Genomic DNA, 20088 nt, shown 5'->3' on the forward strand with positions numbered 1-20088 from the left:
CATGGATGTGGCTGAAGGCGTTGACCGTCTTCGATAGCAAATGGAGTTGGGGTTCGGCGACACTGGCTTACTTGTATAGACAGGTATGAAGTTGTTTCTTTTTCACTTCATTGCTACATTATGAATGCGATCTTGCTCTTAATTGAACCATGTTCTCTTTCATGTGCAGTTGGACGAAGCCTGTTGTAGGTCATCTGGAGGTATTGGTGGTTGTTTGCTCGCACTTTCCATATGGAGCTGGGAGCGTTTGCCGGTTGGACGTCCGAAGAAGGTGAAGTACGATGATTGGGACGACAAAGGCGACCTACTACGGCTACCCACTTGGGCTTACAAGTGGGATGTGATAAATGAGACGACAGATGATCCCTCGGTCATGTACAAGTTGTACCAGAGTGAGCTTGACGCGATCATGCCTGAGCAGGTGAATTGACATGGCATAAGTGATTATGATGCTTCTATTGCAACTCGATATCAATTTTGCATTCTATCCCATTTTGCAGGTGATATGGGAGCCGTATGGAACAGGAGATAGTTTTGGTGACCCTTTAGAGTTCAGACTGAATCCGATGTGCACTAGGGATAGGGATCTCTGGCGTATGCGGTGCCCACTCATATGCAACTGGGCGGTTGAGCTTCACCTCCCACATCGAGTGCGCCGTCAGTTTGGTTTGTTCCAGGCACATCCGCCGGAGTGGGAGGACACGGACAAGTTGCTACACGCGTAAGATATAATTAACCTTGAGTACTTAGCAGCTTCTCGGCGGTTTCGATGCTACTAATATTATGTTTCTAACTTGCAGGTTGGATAGGAAAAGGCAGCGGAAGATTAAGGATTGGGCCAAGCATCACAGAAAGTATGTCGTACAGTTTGCGCTTAGTGTGGAGCAAGCTAGGGCTGGAAAAGGAGTCCAGCTTCGTGAGCACTGCCCTGTAGCGTTCAACAACTATCTCACATGGTTTCTTGCAAGTACCCGTGTGGAGGTATGCAAGCCGGCGTATGCTGAGGAGATTTTGGAAGAACCCACTGTTTTTGATGAGGTAGCCCAACACCAGTACAACGCATTAGTCAGGAAAGGCAACTCAGTGATCCCTTCAGCTCCAATGATGAACTTTGTGGTATTTGCCCTCTTTGCTTTTCATTCACACTATTCACATCTTCGCTTGCCTAACACGTTAATACCATTTCTGTTCATAGCGTGCCCAGATCAAGAAAGCAGCTGATGAGACCGAGACTATTCTTGAAACAACCCCGGCTGGCAAAAGCGATGGAGAAGGTGCACTTCGAGCATTCATCAAGGTTCACATCTCCTTCAAACTAGCACTTAACATGTGTTGCTACGTTCGATGTCTCATTCACTTGTACATGTTGCAGCGCCAGGGCCAAAAGTTAAGGCGGCTATCAAACCTTTTTGGTTGTCGTGACCCCGAGTATGTATCACCAGAACGGTCTAGGTCGGCGACACCATCAGATCCCGCTTCGGGCCAGAGCCATGGTGATCATTTGGAGGATGAGGATGTGGGTGTGGCACCCAAGAGGTATGGCATGAGCATATATATCCAATTGTTGATGCATTGCTAACCTCACACACGGTCTTTCCATATCTTTTGTTGATGCATAGGTTGCTGATGATGATATGACCTTGGGGGCGTACCAGGTTAGGTTTGCATACATACTAAAGCCTAGAAAGGGAATCAACAAGTACACACCTGAAGACTTCACCGAAAGAGGCAAAAGGACGGTCGGCACCTCGCGGATGGCGGCTTTGGATGACTATTTGGATGACGATGTCGATGACGTGGAGGAACCGGAGCCGGAGCGGGAGCGTGTTCCTCTTCCTAGGAAGGTCAAGAAGTTAGCCAGCAAGAGGGGGGAGCAGCCAAAAAGCGCTCAAGGAACTAGCTCTTCTTAGGAACCAGCCATAGTCCTTTATTTGTGGTAGCTCTATGTTGAACTTGATCCTCTTTGTATGTCTTAGTTATGTTGAACTTGGAGTTGACGTCTTAGCAATGTTGAACTTGGTCCTCTATGTTGCACTTGTTGTCTTAATAATGTTGAACTTGATCTTCATTAGCTTCACCATTAAAGCCCTCATCTTGATCATTCACATTGGCAGTCTCGACATGTTTGAACTGGTCTGGATCCTCGAGGGTGACCTCAACTCCCTGCTCAACCACATTGAACTCTGAACCATGACAATCACCCTCTGGGTGCACCAAGTCCCCCTCTCCCTTCCTCATCTCTACCTGATAATGATTCTGGTTGCAAGCTACAGCCACTGCAGCGCCTAGCACCGAGGCGCCACACTCTACAGTGCAACGCCTAGCTACTGGGCGTTGCACTGTACAGTGTGGCGCCTCGGTGCTAGGCGCTGCAGTGGCTGTAGCTTACAAACAGAAAGTTTGCTCTCTGTTTAGCTCAGTCCATGTGTGCAACGCCTTAGCTCTAGGCGCTGCACTATACAGTGTGACGCCTAGTTCTGAGGCGCCACACTGTGCAGTGCAACGCCCAGTAGCTAGGCGTTGCACCTGTACTTAGCAAATTTTTGGCACACGCACACATATTCCGATGAGGAGAGATAGTAGCTCACGACACATAGCAAGCAAAGAACTGTGACACATAGTAGTTCACGACACATAGTACTTCACGACACATACTAATTCATAATACATAGTACTTCATGACACATAGTAGATCACAACCAAATCGAAGAGGAGAGATAGTAGTTCATGACACATAGTAGTTCACAACCAAATCGAAGAGGAGAGATAGTAGTTCATGACACATAGTAGTTCACAACCAAATCGAAGAGGAGAGATAGTAGTTCATGACATAGCTCTATTGCGTAGAGCAAGGCCCTTTTCCCTTCTTCTTCTTCTTCTCTTCTTCCTCTTCCTCCTCCCTTTTCCTTATGAGGTGGGCCTCCTTAACCACCCTCTCCATGAATATATTTTCCTCCCTCTCTTTTTTTTCAGCTGCAATTGCCCAAAGCTTCATGGTTCCTTCTTCAAAATCCTTTTGACGCTTCTTCTGTGCCTCCTCACATTTCCTCACCAATGCTTGCTCCCTAGCGCGCATCGCATTTGATGCTCTCTCTTCTTCCTTCCTCTTCTCCTCAAGCTCCTCTTCCTTTTTCTTCTTTAGCTTGGCTGCATCCTCCTCTCTAAGCTTCTTCGCAGCCTTCTCCCACCATCCCGCCATCTCATCTTCGCCATCCTCCTTCATTGTTGGTTTGTTGGGTTGGGAAGCCGCCATACCTACAATGAGTGAAACATAATGGTTAGTAAAGACAATACAAACAAATGGAACATATGAAAAAAATAACATATGGAAAACAAGAACATTTGAAACATTATAGTTAGTGAGCAACATACGGAAATGGTCCATCGAGGTATCCAAACATTCCTCTATAACGACCTTGCCCTTGTCCATCACCACGGCCAAGTCCATCACCAAGGCCAAGACCATCACCACGGCCAACACCACCACCACGAGCTCTACCACCACCACTGCCTAGACTACCACCACCACGGCCTCTTGTAAGTCCTAGTTGCCGACCTCTTTGTTGCCTAGATCCTCTTTGACTAACACTTGGTTGGCTTGGCACTTGTTGGCTACCACTTGGTTGGCTAGGCACTTGTTGGCTACCACTAGGTTGGCTCCCACTTGGTTGCCTTGGCACTTGTTGGCTACCACTAGGTTGGCTCTCACTTGGTTGCCTTGGCACTTGTTGGCTACCACTTGGTTGGCTCCCTTGTGTAGCTCCTTGTTGGCTAGTGCTTGCATCATTTTTCTTGGACCTTTTCCTTGGTTTCGTACATTTTCTTTTGTTGTGGCCATGACCTTTGCATTCCCCACAACGGGAGCTCTCACGAGGCTCTTAGAATTGATCGTTTCCCGCTTCGCGGCGGCCACCATGGCCCCATCCGTCCATGTCGCCTCTAAAACGCTTTGTTTTACGTCTACCACGTTTAACAACCTTCAACTCCGGATCCGGCCATAGTTGAACTCCATGGTACTCCGGCCATTGTGATTGGTCAAAGTATGGGTGAAAGCGGTGAGCCCATGTTTTCTTGACCGTCATGATTGAGAACTCCAACTCCCTCACGGTGCGTGGGTGATTGATGTCCACATTTCTAACGCGACCGGCGGTATACAAATGTGAGCATGGGAGATGAAGCAACAATGGCCTCCCGCAAGAGCAATCACATTGTGTTAACGACACCTTGAAAGCCCGACCTCCATGTTGCCGGCCATCGTTTGTGGTTCCTCCTGGCTCTTTCACTTCATACTTCCACTCTTCGTTGTCATATAATATAGCTTTTTCTGAGTCCGCCTTTCGTGATTGAAATTCTAACCATTCATCAACCTTGGGTGGGAACTTGTACTTGTACTTGCGCGGGTTCTCACCCGCTATCTGTGCATCAGTTTCCATTGAGTACTTTAGAAAGTACGCATTCATCTTGTCAAATGTGTATTGAACTATTGCCGTCACAGGTAATCCACGTGCACCTTTGAGCGGTCAAGAACGTGCCATCAATAGAGATGACCGGCCTACAGTGTTCGAAAGCCCTCACGCATTGCTCGAACGCCCAAAATGCACGGCCAAATACTCGGACTTTCTTTCCTTCATAAACCGTTGTGTTGGTGCCCATGAGGCTCGACAACATGAACCATGCCCGGGTTTGTGGCGGCCATGGCTAACAACAACCTAGGGATTCGGTTGTATGCTTCCTCCCAAGTACCATACAACATCTTAAATGCGGCTTGCTTCGCCTTCCATGCCTTGCCGTACTTCACCTTGTAATGAAAGATGGCTTTCACAAGGTCAATGACATGTTGGACGCTCATTGTTGGAAGTGTGGATATTGAGTTGGAGAGCTTGTAAGCGATGAACTCAGACGTGAGTTGTCTGTGGTCTTGGGACACAATCTTGCCATCCACCCTTTTGCCTCGGCACATGTGAGTTGGCACACAACTCACTACGTGCCAAGCGGGACCTCCTTTCCATGGTCTTGCACGCACAATCCACGGACATATTTCATCTTCACATGCACATGCAACCGTGTAGCGCACATTGACGTCCGAATGCACCACCTTGTGTGGACGATAATGCGTAACCGAGTAGTTGTCGAGCCACATCTTCAATTCCAAGAAGGTTTCGAACTTACACCCTTTACCAATCCGGTTCTTGTCGTCTCCCAAATCACGGTGAGAGCTTGGCCTAACCCCAAGAGATATAGATTTGCCACCATCCACAACGGCTTCATCCGCGAGACTAACATCCTTGAACAATGGTGTCTTGTGATCCCGACCGAATACCTTCTCGAAAGCTTCGGCCTCCTTCACCGTGAACCCCTCCTCATCAACTTGTTCATCGGGACCTTCGTCATCCGAATCCAATGCATATGCACGGGAAAAAGGGATGGAATGGTCCATTGTCTCTTGCAAATGATATTTGTCAAGATCACCCACATTGTTGTCATGGAGATCAACTTCATTGTCATCGTCTGCATACTCATCATTGTCCTCTTGCAAAGCTTCATCTTGGTTGTTTGTAAACGGGCTCAATGTTGGCCTCACTTCTTGGGTCAAAAGAGGTTCAACAATTTCATCTCGCTTCAAGGGTGGGGGGCTACTACCAACCAAAGGGGAGGGTTTCCGGTTCAAGTCCAAATGCAAATTTGAATCAACCTTCTTCGTTGCAAATAACTCAAGAGCCTTGTCAAGTGAATCGGCCACCGTTTCCTTGTATGCAACCCAACGTTGCTCTGAGTTGATACGCATTGTCTTCCGACGGATGTGCATTCCAAAACCTACATTATGCCTTCCCTCCAACTCAACGATATCACTAGGGTCCATCCAACTCAAATCTTTCCTCACTTGTTGCAAGAGCTCCGCATAGCTAGGACTACTATCAAACAACATATCTACCTCATCCGGATCCGGTTCAATATTGCCTTTCAAGAAGGCGTCTTTGTCCCCATGATGAACAAACACACATGTTCTTCCCATCCCTATAAGCATTCAAACAACACATCGTAGCATTGCTTCCGTGAGTACTAATTTAAGGATTAACACGGAATACGAACCCTAATACATATATATCAAACAACAACCCTAACCCTAACCATAACCATAACCCTAACCCTAACCATAACCCTAACAATAACCCTAACCATAACCCTAGCACCAACATAAGAACACCCTTAAGAATAACCCTAACATACTAATAAAGCCTAATCATAGGAAATTGGCAAACAAAGATCTCACATCTCCATGCAAATCTCTAGATCCAAACAAAACTAGGGTTTCCCAAACTAGCATTACTTGGATCAAAACAAGGGATCGGAGAAGATTACCTTGAGGGAGGGTATGACTTCGAAATCCACGGACAAATTCTTCAAATTTGCAAGTTTTGGGAGAGGATTTGAGAGGGGGAGAGAGTGGGAGAGGGGGCAAAGCTCGGGTTGGGGTGTGTGGGGTGGGGGGAGTGGGGGAGGGGGACCCAGCCGCTGGATAAGTCACAGTGCAGCGCCCGAACGCTAGGCGCTGCACATTACATGTGTGGCGCCTAATTAGGAGGCTCTGCACTGCTGGGTGCGGGCCCAAGGACTGTCACGGTGGACTGGCGTGCAACGCCCCCGAGTTGGGCGCTGCACCGTAGGGTGTGGCGCCTACGAGGCGGGCGCTACACAAAAAGGTCAATGCTGTGAAATAGTTTCACGGGCAGTTTATTTTGTGAATTGATTTCGAGGTCAAAATAGTCAAAATTGACACCGCGCGCTGTGGACGACGACCGAGCAGGACGGCACGGCAGCACGCGGCGCGCACGCGTCCGGGGGCGGCGAGACACCTGCCCCGCCCCCGGCCGCGCGTCCCGTCGGGGCACCGCAGGAGCACAGCGAGCCAGCCGTCCATCCGTCCAAACAAATAAACGAGGAGGTCCTTATCCGAAGCAGCCCGCCGCTGCAAAGCGGCGCGCGCACGCTGGCCCATCACAGCCCATGGCCCACCCCCCGTGTCCCCCGCTCGCTCCACCCTTTCCGCCGAGGCACCAAAACGGGAAGAGGAGGCGCTTTTTTTGTTGGTCTCTCCCATCTGAGCTCGTTGATTCCTCGGGTTCGGCCAGAACTGTGGCGATTTTGCCGCTCCCGTCTGAATTCCTTGGCCCGTGTGCAAAATTAGCAAAGAAAACAAGTGGGCGCAGCACGAAAGAGGAGGGCAGCAAGAAGAGAGGGGATCTTTCTTTCCTCTTTCCTGAACCCACGAACCGCTTCCGGCAGGTGCGAACAAAAACGCTGCGCCTTTCCTTTTCCAGCTAACAGGGAGGCGGCGGGGGTTGGGGTGGGCCTGGCTGGGCCCTGGGCAGGCCCAGGGCGGGCTAGGGTTTCTCTTCGCTTCCCGCTTGACCGGTTTAACGGGGGCAGTTGCTAAGGCCACACGAGGCCTAGGCACACAGAGGAGACCCGTCTTTTCCACCGTGGACTCCTTTTCTGTTGCTTTTTATCCTTGTTGGACCAGAAGCACCGGTATATACCATGCTTAAAAAATGGCCGTTGCCATTTACTAGTACTTCATGTGTCTAAAAAAAAGGTAATATGCACATGATGCAAATGGAGACCTCTCGAATAATTGTTTGCAACTCAGAGCCTTCGAAGTTTGTAGTAGACGTTTTACCAAACGATGTATCTCTATTCTAACCTCAAATATAAACCGCCATGAAGGCACTCCCTCAAAAAAAAAATAGATGCATATGGTGCATCACACATGTATGCTCCCGTGCATGCCATAGTCCTAATAATACCAAATCCCTAATGAATATGAAAGATGGGTACTCCCTCCTGCTGGATTTGATAAGTCGGGCATGGCTTTTAGGTCTTCTTTTTGACTAACAAACATATGTAGTATAGTATGCCACACAGATTATATGGTTAGAAACTTCATTTGACGATGGGTCTAAAGATAGGATATTTAACGAAATATAATGCATATTTTCCCTGGTCAAATTGAAGATCTAAAAACACGTGCCTGACCTATAAGACTAGTCATAGCGGGGAATAATACAAAAACATCTTATATTTTGGCACGGAGCTAGTATATTATAGAATTAGTATCGTGGATGGTTGCATTTATTAGGTTGTAGACTTATTTTGCTCTAGGTTGTTTTATGTTACAATAACATATTATTATTATTTTACCAAAAAGAGTTTTTCCCCGCCCCATTTTATTGCAAAAATGAGGCAGGCAAACAAAGACCAAACTGTTTCCAATGTTCGGGCCAGGCCAAAGTAGCTAGATCAGATTACAAACAGGTCCTTAATATGGGAGAAAAGCCACCCGCAACACATAGCAATAACGGGGTTTTTAATTTAAGACACCAGGCTAAACTATTACAGATCATCGGTTGTTTAGCCGGAATGCGCTTGCAGATAGAAGCCCTGGTGCTTCCCTTTGTGGCTCAGCTTAGTCTCCCCTAGCAGGCAATCCTCTGAAGTTATCCTCTTCTTCGGTCTAACAATTGTAGGCACTCCTTCATAAGCTTTGATTGTTGATCCGAGCACAGAACCATCCACTGGTGAAGAAGTATGCTTATTTTTCCCAGAACAGTCCGGGTATCTTTCCACATAGCTCACTAAAAACAAAGATCCCTTCGAGCAGTCCATAACCACCAAATGGTAGCAACCCCAATAATACCCATAATACTTTTCTTATTGTTTCTACTCCATATTTCAGACATAGCTGAGATATGAACGTTCGTTGAAAAGCCAAAATGACAGCAATATCAATCCAAACAAGCTTAGCAACAATACAATCACATATTAAGTGTTGGACGGACCCCTGCTCACAACAAAAAAAAAAGAACATCTTCAATGTGTTGTCTTTTAATTCGGTTATCCCTAATTAGAATCTTGATATGGATAACAAGCCAAACAAAGACTAAATATCTACGAGGCACAGTTATTTTCTAAAACTTATCCCAGCCTGAGGTAACACATTATGTTACCACAAAAGTCCCTCTTCTTATTAACTACTTGCCACATAAACAAATTTACCTTGGGATGTGTTATGTCAGTGGGTAAGTTATTCTCACCGTGGCCACCCTAGACCCACCTACAGTGAGTATTTTGGAATGCACATGATATTGAAATTAGCAGTGTGTCATCAATTACCACATCCTCAATTTACAAAAATTATTATAGTGCGCTTGTCCTTTGGGGGCTTAGCACGACGACTTCCCTATTGTTTACTACAACAAGGTTTGCCTGACTCCAGCAAGGGATAGGCGATGACGGTGTCGTGCCTTCAGCTCGCTTCAGTTCTTGTAGTCGTTGCTAGGTGGTCTACGAACATGAATGCTATGTTTTGTTGCTTCTCGTGTTTTTTGTATAACAATGATATTTAATGCTAGATCGGAAGTATTTCCCACAAATAAAATATAAATCACCATGTATTCTTCTTCGAGTGCACCCGTTAGCAAACAGTTAGCACATGTACACATGTGAAAGCACATTTGCTTCCTTGGTGGTTTTGGTAATTTAAGGCGACATACATATTGTTGAACTTAATGTTTTCCTCAAACATAATTCATCGAAAAGTTCAATCTAGGCAAGTAGATGGATGGAGATGTGGACCCCTCAAGCTACAAAGGACAAGCACTGGCAAAAGCTCCAAGACTCTACATTTTTTGTTAAGTGATCCAAGATCACATTGAGTCCACATGAAAACCAATACTATTAAAATGGGATGAGTTTTTGATTATGAGTCATTTGCTCAAAGTGCTTGAAGATATTGCTCCAAAACCCTCGGACACACCCTCACAATCCAATCTGTCCAAAAACCTAAGTTCATCTCGATCCCATCAAAACAAATACACACAAACTCATCAAGTTACACTTGACAGAGCCACTGCCCAAACCCTAAAAACTTGGTCCCACCGAGATGACATTCGGTCCTACCGAAGTGCAAGTGCAAACTCTTTGTAACCCATCGATTTCATTTCGGAATTACCAAGTGAAACCTATTGGAATTACTGAGATGACGAAACCGCTTAGGTCATCACATATCGGGCCCACCGAGTGGATTCATCCAGTCTCACTGAAACGTCTAACGTTTGAATCTTTTGCACTAGTCGATGCCTCCGAGATTTTCTTTTGGTTCCACCGAGTTATGCATAAAGGTGTGTAACTGCTAGATCTTTGGTGATGGCTATATATACCCCACCTACACCACCAACTCTCAGCGAGAGCAATTATAACAAAGCCACCACTTCCCATATCCATTTTTTGAGAGAGAACCACATACACTTGTGTTGAGATCAAGAGATTCCACTCCACTCATTTAATTTGTGATTTCTAGCTCCCTCATGTTGCTTTCCGCTCTAACCCTTCTCCTACTACCAAGTCAAATATGTGAGAGAGTGATTGAGTGCTGAGAAGACTATCTTTTGAAGCACAATAGCAAGGATTTCACCATCAACAACAACATCTATTACCTTTTGAAGAGTGGTGTCTTCTAGATTGGTCATGTGTCACTTGAGAGCCTCCAAATCATGTGGAGTTGAACCAAGGAGTTTGTAAGGGCAATGAGATCGCCTACTTCATGAAGATCTACTCCGGGCGAGGCTAGTCTTTCGTGGGCAGTAGTCATTGTGGAATAGACAAGGTTGCTTCTCCATGAACCCTTTGTAGGTGGAGCCTTCCATGGACTCATGCAACCATTATCCTTCGTGAGTAGTAATCATTATGGAATAGACAAGGTTGCTTCTTTGTGGATCCTTTGTGGGTGGAGCCCTTCGTGGACTCACGCAATTGTACCCTCCGTGGGTTGAAGTCTTCATCAACGTAGATATACGATAGCGTCACCTATCGGAACCATGCAAAAAATCTCCGAGTCTTTATTCCGTTTGATCTTCCTATCTCTGCCTTTCTTTGCTTTCTTGCACCTGCATGCTATTCTTTATCCGCTGCCTATACTCTAGATATGAATGTGTAGATTGTATCGGCTGTCATTTAACTTGTGCTAAAATATGTCTAAATTCTAAGCAAAATAATAATTGCACCTTTATCTTGTTAAGTGTCTACCCCTCCTCCCCTCTAGACCCCTCTTCTCGATCTTTCAACATGCTATCATGAAAAGATGATAAGATGATTTAATCGTGTGATAGTAGTAATGTTGGAGCCACACTAATACCAGTCTACCTACGCAAGCCGTGTCTGTATAACAATAAGAGTGGATACACATTAATTATAATTTTCCGTCTCAAAATAAGTGTCGCTGATTTAATACAACGGTGACATTTATTTTGAGACAAAGGGGGTATTATATGCACCCACGAAAAACAAAAACTAAGAAACTGAAGCGGACACATCCGTTCATGCTAGATAAAGACATAATAAGTTACACAAAGACTATTTTTTTTCTATTTTCTCCATTTTTTCTCACTATGACCAGCTTAAACCCACCTGGAGAGAGTATTTTAGAATGCACGCCATATTGAAAGATGTTATACAGGGTGTCATCAATTTACAAATGTTATTCTAGTGCGCTTGTCCTTTGGGACCTTAGCACAATAACTTCCGTACTGTCTACTATAACAAAGTTCGCCCGACTCCAACGAGGGAGAGGCGATAACGGCGAAGCGCCTTCGGCTCGATCGTTTCGATGCTTGTAGTCGTCGCTAAGTAGTCTACGAACATGAATGTTAGTTTTTGTTACCTCTCATATTTTTTTGTACCGCCATGATGTTTGATGCAAAAATCGAAAGTTGCTCCCACAAATAAAATAAAATCACCATGTCTTCTTCTCCCAATGCACCAATTAGCAAACAAGTAGTACATGTACACATGTTTTTTTAGGACACATGTACACATGGTATGGTGGAAAGATGATTTGATCACATGATAGTAAAGTTGAAGCCACGCTAATACCAGTCTACCTACCTACTTCGCAGCAAGAGTGGAAGCACACCAGCAAGTCAAAACTTATACTATTATTAGTTATACTTCCTTCGTCTTAAAATAAGTGTCGCTGATTCCGTACAACAACGATATTCATTTCTGGGATGGAGGAGGTATTATATGCACCCACAAAAAACAAAAACTAACAATCCCCTAAAAGAAGGGAAACAAAAGTTAAGAAACTGAAGCGAACACACAGCCGTTCCTGCCGGATAGAGACATAATAAGTTACAGAAAGACTCTTCATTTTTTTTCTATTTTTTTGAGAAAAAAATGACTCTTTTTGGTGGGTTGCGCCGTTCCCCGGGGTGTCCGTAGCAGAAACGTCCGGGGGGAGATAAGCGAGCGGCGGGCGGGATGGGCCGGGAGCGGTACTTGAGCCAGGGCCTCTGAATCTCGCGAAAACCCCTCTTTGGCTGCGCCTGGCCTCCCCCCCTCCCCTCCTCTCCCCCACCCCTCGCCGCCTCGCGTGAGTCTGTGGCGGCTATCCTCGTTGCCCTCTCCTCCTCACCTCCCCCTCCCCCTCCCCACCCGCACCCTCCCCTAGGGTTTATCCCCCCGCTCCACCACCCGTGCTCCAATCCGCCGCCGCTCGCGCCCCACCTCGTCGGGCCCTCGCGGTCCCCCGCCGCCCCCGCCCCCGCCCCCGCCCCCGCCCCGTCCGCAACCTTGGCCGCCGGTCCTCGAGGTACGAGCTCCGCGGCCGTCCGGCGACGATTACTTTGAAACCGGGCTCGTTAACCGGCGACGCAAATTATGGGCGTGCCCGTGCCCGCACCGGCGCACCATCTAGCCTTTCCCTTTTCTTTTCTCTAGGCGGCGGCTCTCGTCTGTTGCCATGTTCTAGTCTGTCAGTACTGGTTCTAGTCGTGTGCTTATTGGAGGGGACGTTTGCTGAAAGAAAAACCGCTGCCTGTGGTAATTGCAGCCTTCCGGGATGGTGTACGGATCTGCCAACGCCGGCAATGGCCAGGGCGCGGGGCTCCACGTGGACATGCAGAAGCTGTCCCTGGAGGGGAAGAAGGATGCCGCCGGCGCAGCCGACGCCGCCAAGGTAGCTTTCTTACTCCCTTGTTCGTTGCTCTGTTCTAGCTCTGTGCGCGCGTGTGTGTGTGCGTGTGGTTCTTGGAGGAGAGGTTGCTGAAACCGCTGCTGTTGTAATTGTAGCCCTCAGGGATGCAGTACGGGTCTGCCAACACCGGCAATTCGCAGACCGTGGAGCCGCACGTCGACAGGTCGATAACGCCCCTGCTCCAGGAGGCCATGGATCCCAACTTTTTCTACCAACCCAATGGATATCCCTCACCAGCCTACTACTACCCTAGCGGTACACGAGCCTCAGCTATTATTAGACCATGGCAGACTTGATTCATTTACTGTGAATCAGCTATTTTTGGATGAATTTGAGTCATTTCTCTGACACGTTTCATTTCGGTATGCTGCGAATCAGGTTATGATGGCTCGACCAATGAGTGGGACACTCGGTATGCTGGTCATGAAGGAATGGAGGTGCCCCAGGTGAGTTAACAACTTAACATTTGTATTGTTAGTCACAACTGTGTAGTCATTGTACCATGTAGTCTTAATAATGGCATGGTTTTTAAGGCGTCCGCCTTGGGTTAGCCGATAACTCGCTCCGGCAGCGGCTTGGAAATCTGCCCGCTTTAGGCGCTTAGGCGTCCGCCTTAGCGCTTAGGTGTCAGAGCAGGGGTAGAACGCCTTAGGACGCCTTACTGCCTTAAAAACCATGGCAACAAGAATAATGTATTATTAGATTATGCATTTTCACCCGCGTTTGAAAGCTAGGAGTAAGCATCAAGATAAAAAACTGTGCCCATGTAGATGATGAATTTGGAATTTGGTGAATTGTTTTCTGACTTGTGTTATATGTAAGTTATGAAATTGACTATTTTTTCTGTTGCATCAATGAAGCAGAGTGTGTATGGTGACATGTACCATGGATATGGTTATGCTCCCTACGGCCCGTATCCTTCAGGTTCTCCTGTCCCAACCGTTGGGCATGAGGGGCAGTCATATGGCACACAGCAATATCAGTACCCTGGTCAGTATTATCAACAGCCGGCTCCAACCAATGCGATGCATGGTGTTAACAGTGCCAATCCTCAATCTGAGCTGCCTTCCGCTGCGGCTCACCAGCCACGTGCTACGGTAGTTTCAGCAAAAGTAACTACTGGGACTGCTAGTGGGATTGCAAATGCTACCAGTTCACTACCGCGTAAGCAAACTCACCACCATGTATCAGTGACCAACAGTGGTTCATATGGACGAGGGCCCTCGCAAGGTGGACCTTCCGCTAGCAATTTTGGTCACACTGGTCACCGTTCTCCAGCTCAGTGGTATGATGGGCCGGTCTATTCTAATGGGCATCAGAGATCAATTGCTAGTTCCACATCTTATGGTTCTAATTCATCTTCAGCAAAAAATCAGAGTCACCGTCCAACAACAAACCTCATGGTATGTTCTGCAAGATATCCAATTTCTTTGTTATTGTGTTCCAGAGCTTCCCTTAGTCAATGACCTGCTTAATTAATCCCAACATTCTATGGCTGGTTCTAAGTGTTTTGCATATCATTTGAGCATTAGATCCTATAATATGATATCTTGGTATTTGCTAACTTTACCTATGAAGATAAGAGATAACAAAACGATCCGTTTGCATGAGTTTTCATGATAGTCTGCAGTGTCCTTCAATAAAACTTAGCTGTACTTTCTCTTTGTTTCCAGGGTATGCATACACATGTGCCTTCATCTGGGATGGGGCTGACCTCTCCTAGTTATTCTAGTAGGATGTACCCTGATAGCAGATTGTATGGTCAGTATGGTCAGTACGGGAACACACTGAAAGCTGGACTTGGTTTTGGTTCTAATGTGTATAACTCGAGAAATAATGGACAATGGGGAGTCGTGGATACAGTCAAATACAAGCCTAGAAACCGGGCAACTTTTGGGTTGGGCAGTGAGAATCAAGATGGCTTCACTGAGCTTAACAGAGGACCAAGATCTGGTGGATTCAGACACCAAAAACCATTTGGACCTACTGTCACTATTGCTGTGAAGGGGCAGGTCCTCCCTTCAGCTGGGAAACAAGAGAATAGCGTCCTTCCAGATAAGAGTCAATTTAACCAGGAAGGCTTTTCTGCAACATACAAGGATGCAAAGTTCTTTGTTATCAAATCTTACAGCGAGGATGATGTGCACAAGAGTATCAAGTACAATGTGTGGGCAAGCACTCCTAATGGAAATAAGAAGCTGGATGCTGGATACCGAGAAGCTCAGGAGAAATCCAGTGAATGCCCGGTGTTCTTATTTTTCTCTGTAAGTATGTTGCTACTGTATTGTATCGCCCTTTCCTCATTTGGCATTTGTATTAACCTTGAGCTTGGCCTTTTAGGTGAACACAAGTGGTCAATTTGTTGGTGTTGCCGAAATGGTTGGTCCTGTTGACTTTGACAAGACGGTAGATTATTGGCAACAAGACAAGTGGAATGGCTGCTTTTCAATCAAGTGGCACATCGTGAAGGATATCCCCAACAACATTCTGAAGCATATTACGTTGGACAACAATGACAATAAGCCTGTGACAAACAGCCGTGACACACAAGAGGTACACTTTCTGAAAACTTCCGTCAATAACTACTTATTTTGGGTGGTGATTTCATGAAGAGGCCATGGCCCACCAGGGCTAATGTTAATACTTTGTATGTTCCTTTAGATAATGATGATGATGTAGCTTGCTTTTTTAAGGACGCAAATTTTAGATATGGTTTATCAGGTGCCTTCCCCAGTTAATAGAACAGTGGAACCTAGAAATTTGTTTCTCCATTATTGTCATGCGTATGCTAAAACTCAGGATCTGGTCCAGTATATAAGCGACTTAAGAATGTTTCTCACGGCGTCGTTCATATTTCTGTGCGTATACACATATTTTATGGTTATAATCGGTGCTGCCACGACGACTGTAGGGAATTTTTTTGTTATCCATTTACAAATTAACCAAAATAACATCTAGAAAAGGGGGGGGGGGGTCATTGTATTTATATAATGCTTCTTTGGCAGTATGATTGATGTTTCCAGTAGTAGTAGACTATCTAAACTTATTACTGAAAGCACTGGTCCACTGTCTCCCTTACGCTGCAGGTTAAGCTTGAGCAAGGTCTTCAAATGCTCAAGATTTTCAAGGAACATGTCAGCAAGACCTCAATTTTGGATGACTTTGCATTTTACGAGAACCGACAGAAGTTGATGCAAGAAAAGAGAGCAAAGCAACAACCGCTTCAGGGGCAGGCAAGTGTTGATTCCATGCACTAGAGCGCTCTGTTGTTGACAGTTTTAGAATTTGACGAGTACTGGTTAAGGTGGTGTTTGTTATAGGTCCTGATGCCAGATTGTTATCCTTGTATTGTCCAGGGCGTTGATGAGAAGGAGAAGAGCGCAGTTAACGGGAACTCCGCTGCACAGAAGCAGACACCGAGCAAGGAGAGCACCGCCCCTGCCGCCGGGGAAGAGCCGAACGCTTCCAAACCCACCACAGCTGAAAGCGGCGTCGTGAGTGCCAACTAGCGTGATATATTTCTTACGCTCGTTACTGTTAACACATGCGGTAGTCGATTGCGCAAAACTCGGTCAGGCTTCGAAATATGCGCGGATCATCATACATGGGAAACTAAAGTTAGGTGGTGTGACTTGGTTCTCATCGTTTAGGTCTCTTATATACCTGGTGACATCGCGTTCTTATATGTGGCCCCTTTCCTATTCCTATTTTTGTTTCGGAGTCTTGTTGGTTAAGTAATTTCAGCTATTTGTTATTGTTTAGACTAAAGGAGCTGGTTTTCGATACTTCTAGACAACATTTAAGGTACCAAGCTTTTTTCTGAGTGTTGTAGTGCTGGAGAAAGTAATAAGAACAAAGAACTCCCGTTTTTTCTAGTCCCTTGATTCTGTGTGTGGTGTTCTGTTTGAAGTTTTATGCCTGATCTATTATTTCCTATGAGAATCTTTTGGTTATAGAGCATGTTGAATGCAGAATGCTCTACACCGGACTACTGCCGGTCTACTGCTTACTAGCGCATGTTGAATGCAGAATGCTCTACACCGGACTACTGCCGGTCTACTGCTTACTAGCGCATGCAGGCAGGAAGAACCCTCCCAGAATTTTGTTTTGAGCACAAAAGCAAATCCTAGAATTGCTAAAATTTGATTACAAATGACCTAAGGGCTTGCCAGGCTTGACGGCTCGGGTCGATGGGGGTGGGCTGCCGGCACCGGAGAAGTAAGGTGGTAGTCGGGGTTTTGGCCCCTTCTTTGTTTTGCGAAATGCAGCGTTGAGCTTTCTTCAAGATCCCACTCCTACTTTCTCAGAGGGAGGAGATTGCACTTCTACCGATTTCGGTTGCCCGCGCCCGCCATCACCCTATTCTGCTCATCCAGCTCACTAGCACCTCGATTTCCAAATTCCTATGTTCTCTACTCTCTCTTGAACTAAAACCGAGACAATTATTTTGGGACAGGGGGACAATTTAAAATAAGGGCAATTATTTTGGGACAGGGGGACTGACTCACTGACAGTACCAAGAACCACTGGCTGCCGAACCGAGCCAGGTTTTTTTTTTTTTTTGCGAACGAACCGAGCCAGGGTTGATGAGGAAGAGAGTTGCTAATTGTGGTTGCGCCATGGTCCTGATTCCTGAAACATGACACCACCATGATGATGATGTATAAGAGCATGGTTAATAGTATAGCCAACTGCTGTTGGCTATATGATGTTGCCATGACATATATAGTCATCACTTATAGTCACTCATACAATAAGATTAGCTTAGCTATAAGATTGGCTATAAGAGTATTATTTTTTTCACCTTCTCTTTATCTCCTTTTTAATATTTATTACATTTGCCTAGGAGTATGCATATAGCTAGCTCTTGCATGAGTCCACTCTCACAATTTTTCCATGTCTCTCCACTCCACATAGACAAAAGTGTCATATAAGCGGGCTATAAGCCTATTATTGTACTTGATCTAACACATAGTGGACGCATGGTCGTAGTACATATATACTTGCATTAGTGCTATTTTTGGCGTTACTATTTTTCATCTTCTGAAAAGTACGTAGTACACATGATAAACCTGCTGTGGAGCTCGTACAAATCCTCTGTTCTCTAGCTACCCCTTCTCATCGATGCTCCAGGCCTACAGATGTAGTACGTATATGGTTTAGCTTGTGTCCTGGACTCCTGGTCGTTGTACGGCGGCAGAACAGACGAGGCATAGGCCACATGGGGCAATACATTTTCTGCTTCAATGAGAGGGCAGCCACAATCCGAGCTTTGAATGAACAAGATATGTCACGATGATATGTGATTGATTTCTTCAAGTCGTTTGCACATGACAAAGTTAAATACTCCCTCCGATCTAAATTAATTGTCACTGGTTTAGTGTACACTCTCCGGTCCTTTTTACTCTGCATATAAGAATTGTCTATAGTCAAACTTTATAAATTTTGACCATATTTATATGAAAAAATACCAACATCTACCATGTTAAAGTTATACAATATGAAAATTTAAGTCATGACATATCTATTAATATTGATTTCATATTGTGAATGTTGGCATTTTATCTATAAAGTTGGTCAAACTTTACAAGGTTTGACTTTAGACAAATTTTATATGCAAACTAAAAAGGACCTGAGGGAGTACTAATATGCAGATTAAATAAAAACGGAGGGAATACAAAGTTAGTTGAGTAGGAGGGAGTGGTATGATTTCTTTTTTTTTAGAAAAGACAGACGTTTATCAAGGTTTTTTTAGAAAAGATAGACGTTTATCAACGGGTCGAGCTTGACACTGAAGGCATCTGGGCGTGCCTGAACACGCCCGCCACGTCGGACCCGACAACCCGATCCTATCTCAAATTGCACCAAATCCCCCTCCCCCTTCCTCTGAGCCGCCGAATTCATTTGCTCTCTCCTCTCTTCTTCCTCCTCTGTGTCGTCCTGCTCGCAGCTCCGTCGTCGCGCCCTCCGCAGCTGTTCCCAGGCTCTCCGCCACCAGCTCTAGAAGAGCGCTCCCGTCTTCGCCGGCCCGGACGCCACCATGGTACATTCGGCAACTCTCCGGCTCCGCCTTGCGCTTGATGTGTTCGACACATTGACTGACCGAAATTATTGTGATTTTGTTAGGTAAATGATGGACTCCGATGCTTCGTCGGACGAGGCGTATGGACCGACGGAGCTTGACCAAATGATTCAAGATGAGTTCTTCGATTTGTCGGATTCGGACGAAGAAGTGGACATGATCATGCTCATGGGCATGTAAGAGGAAATGGATCGGCAAGTGGAGCATATTCTCAACTTTAAGGGCTCAATCAAAGGGAGAAGAGTGATCAACCGGGACAGGGTGTCTGGAGCAAAGCTACTGCACAATGACTACTTTGCTCCCACACCTGCTTTCCCCTATGATCCATGGTTTTGTTGCCGTTTTCGCATGCGGAAACCATTGTTTTTGCGCATTGTGGAGGGACTGGAGGCACACGACGATTACTTCAAGCTGAGAAGGGATTGTTGCGGCCAACTTTCTTTCATGGCCAAGCAGAAGTGCACGACTGCTCTAAGGATGCTTGCACTTGGTACTGCTGCAGACGCCGTTGGTGAGATGGTCGGGATGGGGGAGAGCACGTACCTCAAGACTATTGTCAAATTTGTTTGCGCCATGGTTGAGGTGTTTGGCCCGGAGTATCCCAGAGAACCAAATACGCAGGACACAGAGAAGTTATTGGCTATTGGAGAGGCAAGGGGTTTCCAGGAATGCCCGGATCAATTGATTGCATGCATTGGCAATGGAAAAACTGCCCCAAATGTCTACGGGGAATGTATCAAGATCACACCAGAGAGGCCACCATCATACTAGAAGCGGTGGCATTACATGACTTATGGATTTGGCATGCTTTCTTTGAAATGTCCGATTCTCACAACGACATCAATATGCTTCAACGATATTCGGTGTTCAGGAGGCTTTGCAATGGGGAATGACCGTCGTGCAACTACATCGTCAACGGTCGGGACTACAACATGGGGTACTATCTTGTTGATGGTATCTATCCTCAGTGGGCGGT

At 46.0% G+C, this 20088-nt stretch overlaps 2 protein-coding genes across 3 annotated transcripts; both read left to right on the top strand.

Moving 5' to 3' along the window:
• The first annotated feature begins 565 nt into the window (after positions 1–565).
• Positions 566–1866, top strand: LOC125510603. Its single transcript, XM_048675828.1, has 4 exons — positions 566–721; positions 801–1116; positions 1196–1297; positions 1373–1866. Exons 1-4 carry the CDS (start codon positions 567–569, stop codon positions 1577–1579), a joined length of 780 nt encoding a protein of 259 aa, XP_048531785.1. The 5' UTR covers position 566; the 3' UTR covers positions 1580–1866.
• A 10603-nt stretch (positions 1867–12469) lies between these two features.
• LOC125510597 (YTH domain-containing protein ECT4-like) lies at positions 12470–16905 on the top strand. 2 transcript variants are annotated; one of them, XM_048675820.1, is made up of 9 exons: positions 12470–12646; positions 12887–13012; positions 13126–13285; positions 13409–13476; positions 13891–14433; positions 14704–15294; positions 15371–15583; positions 16117–16263; positions 16387–16905. In XM_048675820.1, the coding sequence occupies exons 2-9, from the start codon at positions 12896–12898 to the stop codon at positions 16537–16539; spliced, it is 1992 nt and encodes a 663-aa protein (XP_048531777.1). In that variant the 5' UTR covers positions 12470–12646; positions 12887–12895; the 3' UTR covers positions 16540–16905. The 2 variants fall into 2 exon arrangements, with proteins under 2 accessions (XP_048531777.1, XP_048531778.1); XM_048675821.1 differs by having other exon boundaries at positions 12472–12646; positions 13894–14433.
• Positions 16906–20088: the final 3183 nt, after the last annotated feature.

This window comes from Triticum urartu, chromosome 5 (genome assembly GCF_003073215.2).
Source record: "Triticum urartu cultivar G1812 chromosome 5, Tu2.1, whole genome shotgun sequence".
Lineage (NCBI taxonomy): Eukaryota > Viridiplantae > Streptophyta > Magnoliopsida > Poales > Poaceae > Triticum > Triticum urartu.

What these genes read in the sequence shown, in the direction of transcription:
- LOC125510603 (XM_048675828.1), top strand. Translation starts at nt 567, where the DNA reads ATGTGCACTAGGGATAGGGATCTCTGGCGTATGCGGTGCCCACTCATA. An exon ending in ACGGACAAGTTGCTACACGC is followed by an intron (nt 722 to 800) that starts GTAAGATATAAT and finishes TCTAACTTGCAG; the next exon opens with GTTGGATAGGAAAAGGCAGC. An exon ending in CTCCAATGATGAACTTTGTG is followed by an intron (nt 1,117 to 1,195) that starts GTATTTGCCCTC and finishes TTCTGTTCATAG; the next exon opens with CGTGCCCAGATCAAGAAAGC.
- LOC125510597 (XM_048675820.1), top strand. Translation starts at nt 12,896, where the DNA reads ATGGTGTACGGATCTGCCAACGCCGGCAATGGCCAGGGCGCGGGGCTC. An exon ending in GTCCAACAACAAACCTCATG is followed by an intron (nt 14,434 to 14,703) that starts GTATGTTCTGCA and finishes CTTTGTTTCCAG; the next exon opens with GGTATGCATACACATGTGCC. An exon ending in CGGTGTTCTTATTTTTCTCT is followed by an intron (nt 15,295 to 15,370) that starts GTAAGTATGTTG and finishes TTGGCCTTTTAG; the next exon opens with GTGAACACAAGTGGTCAATT.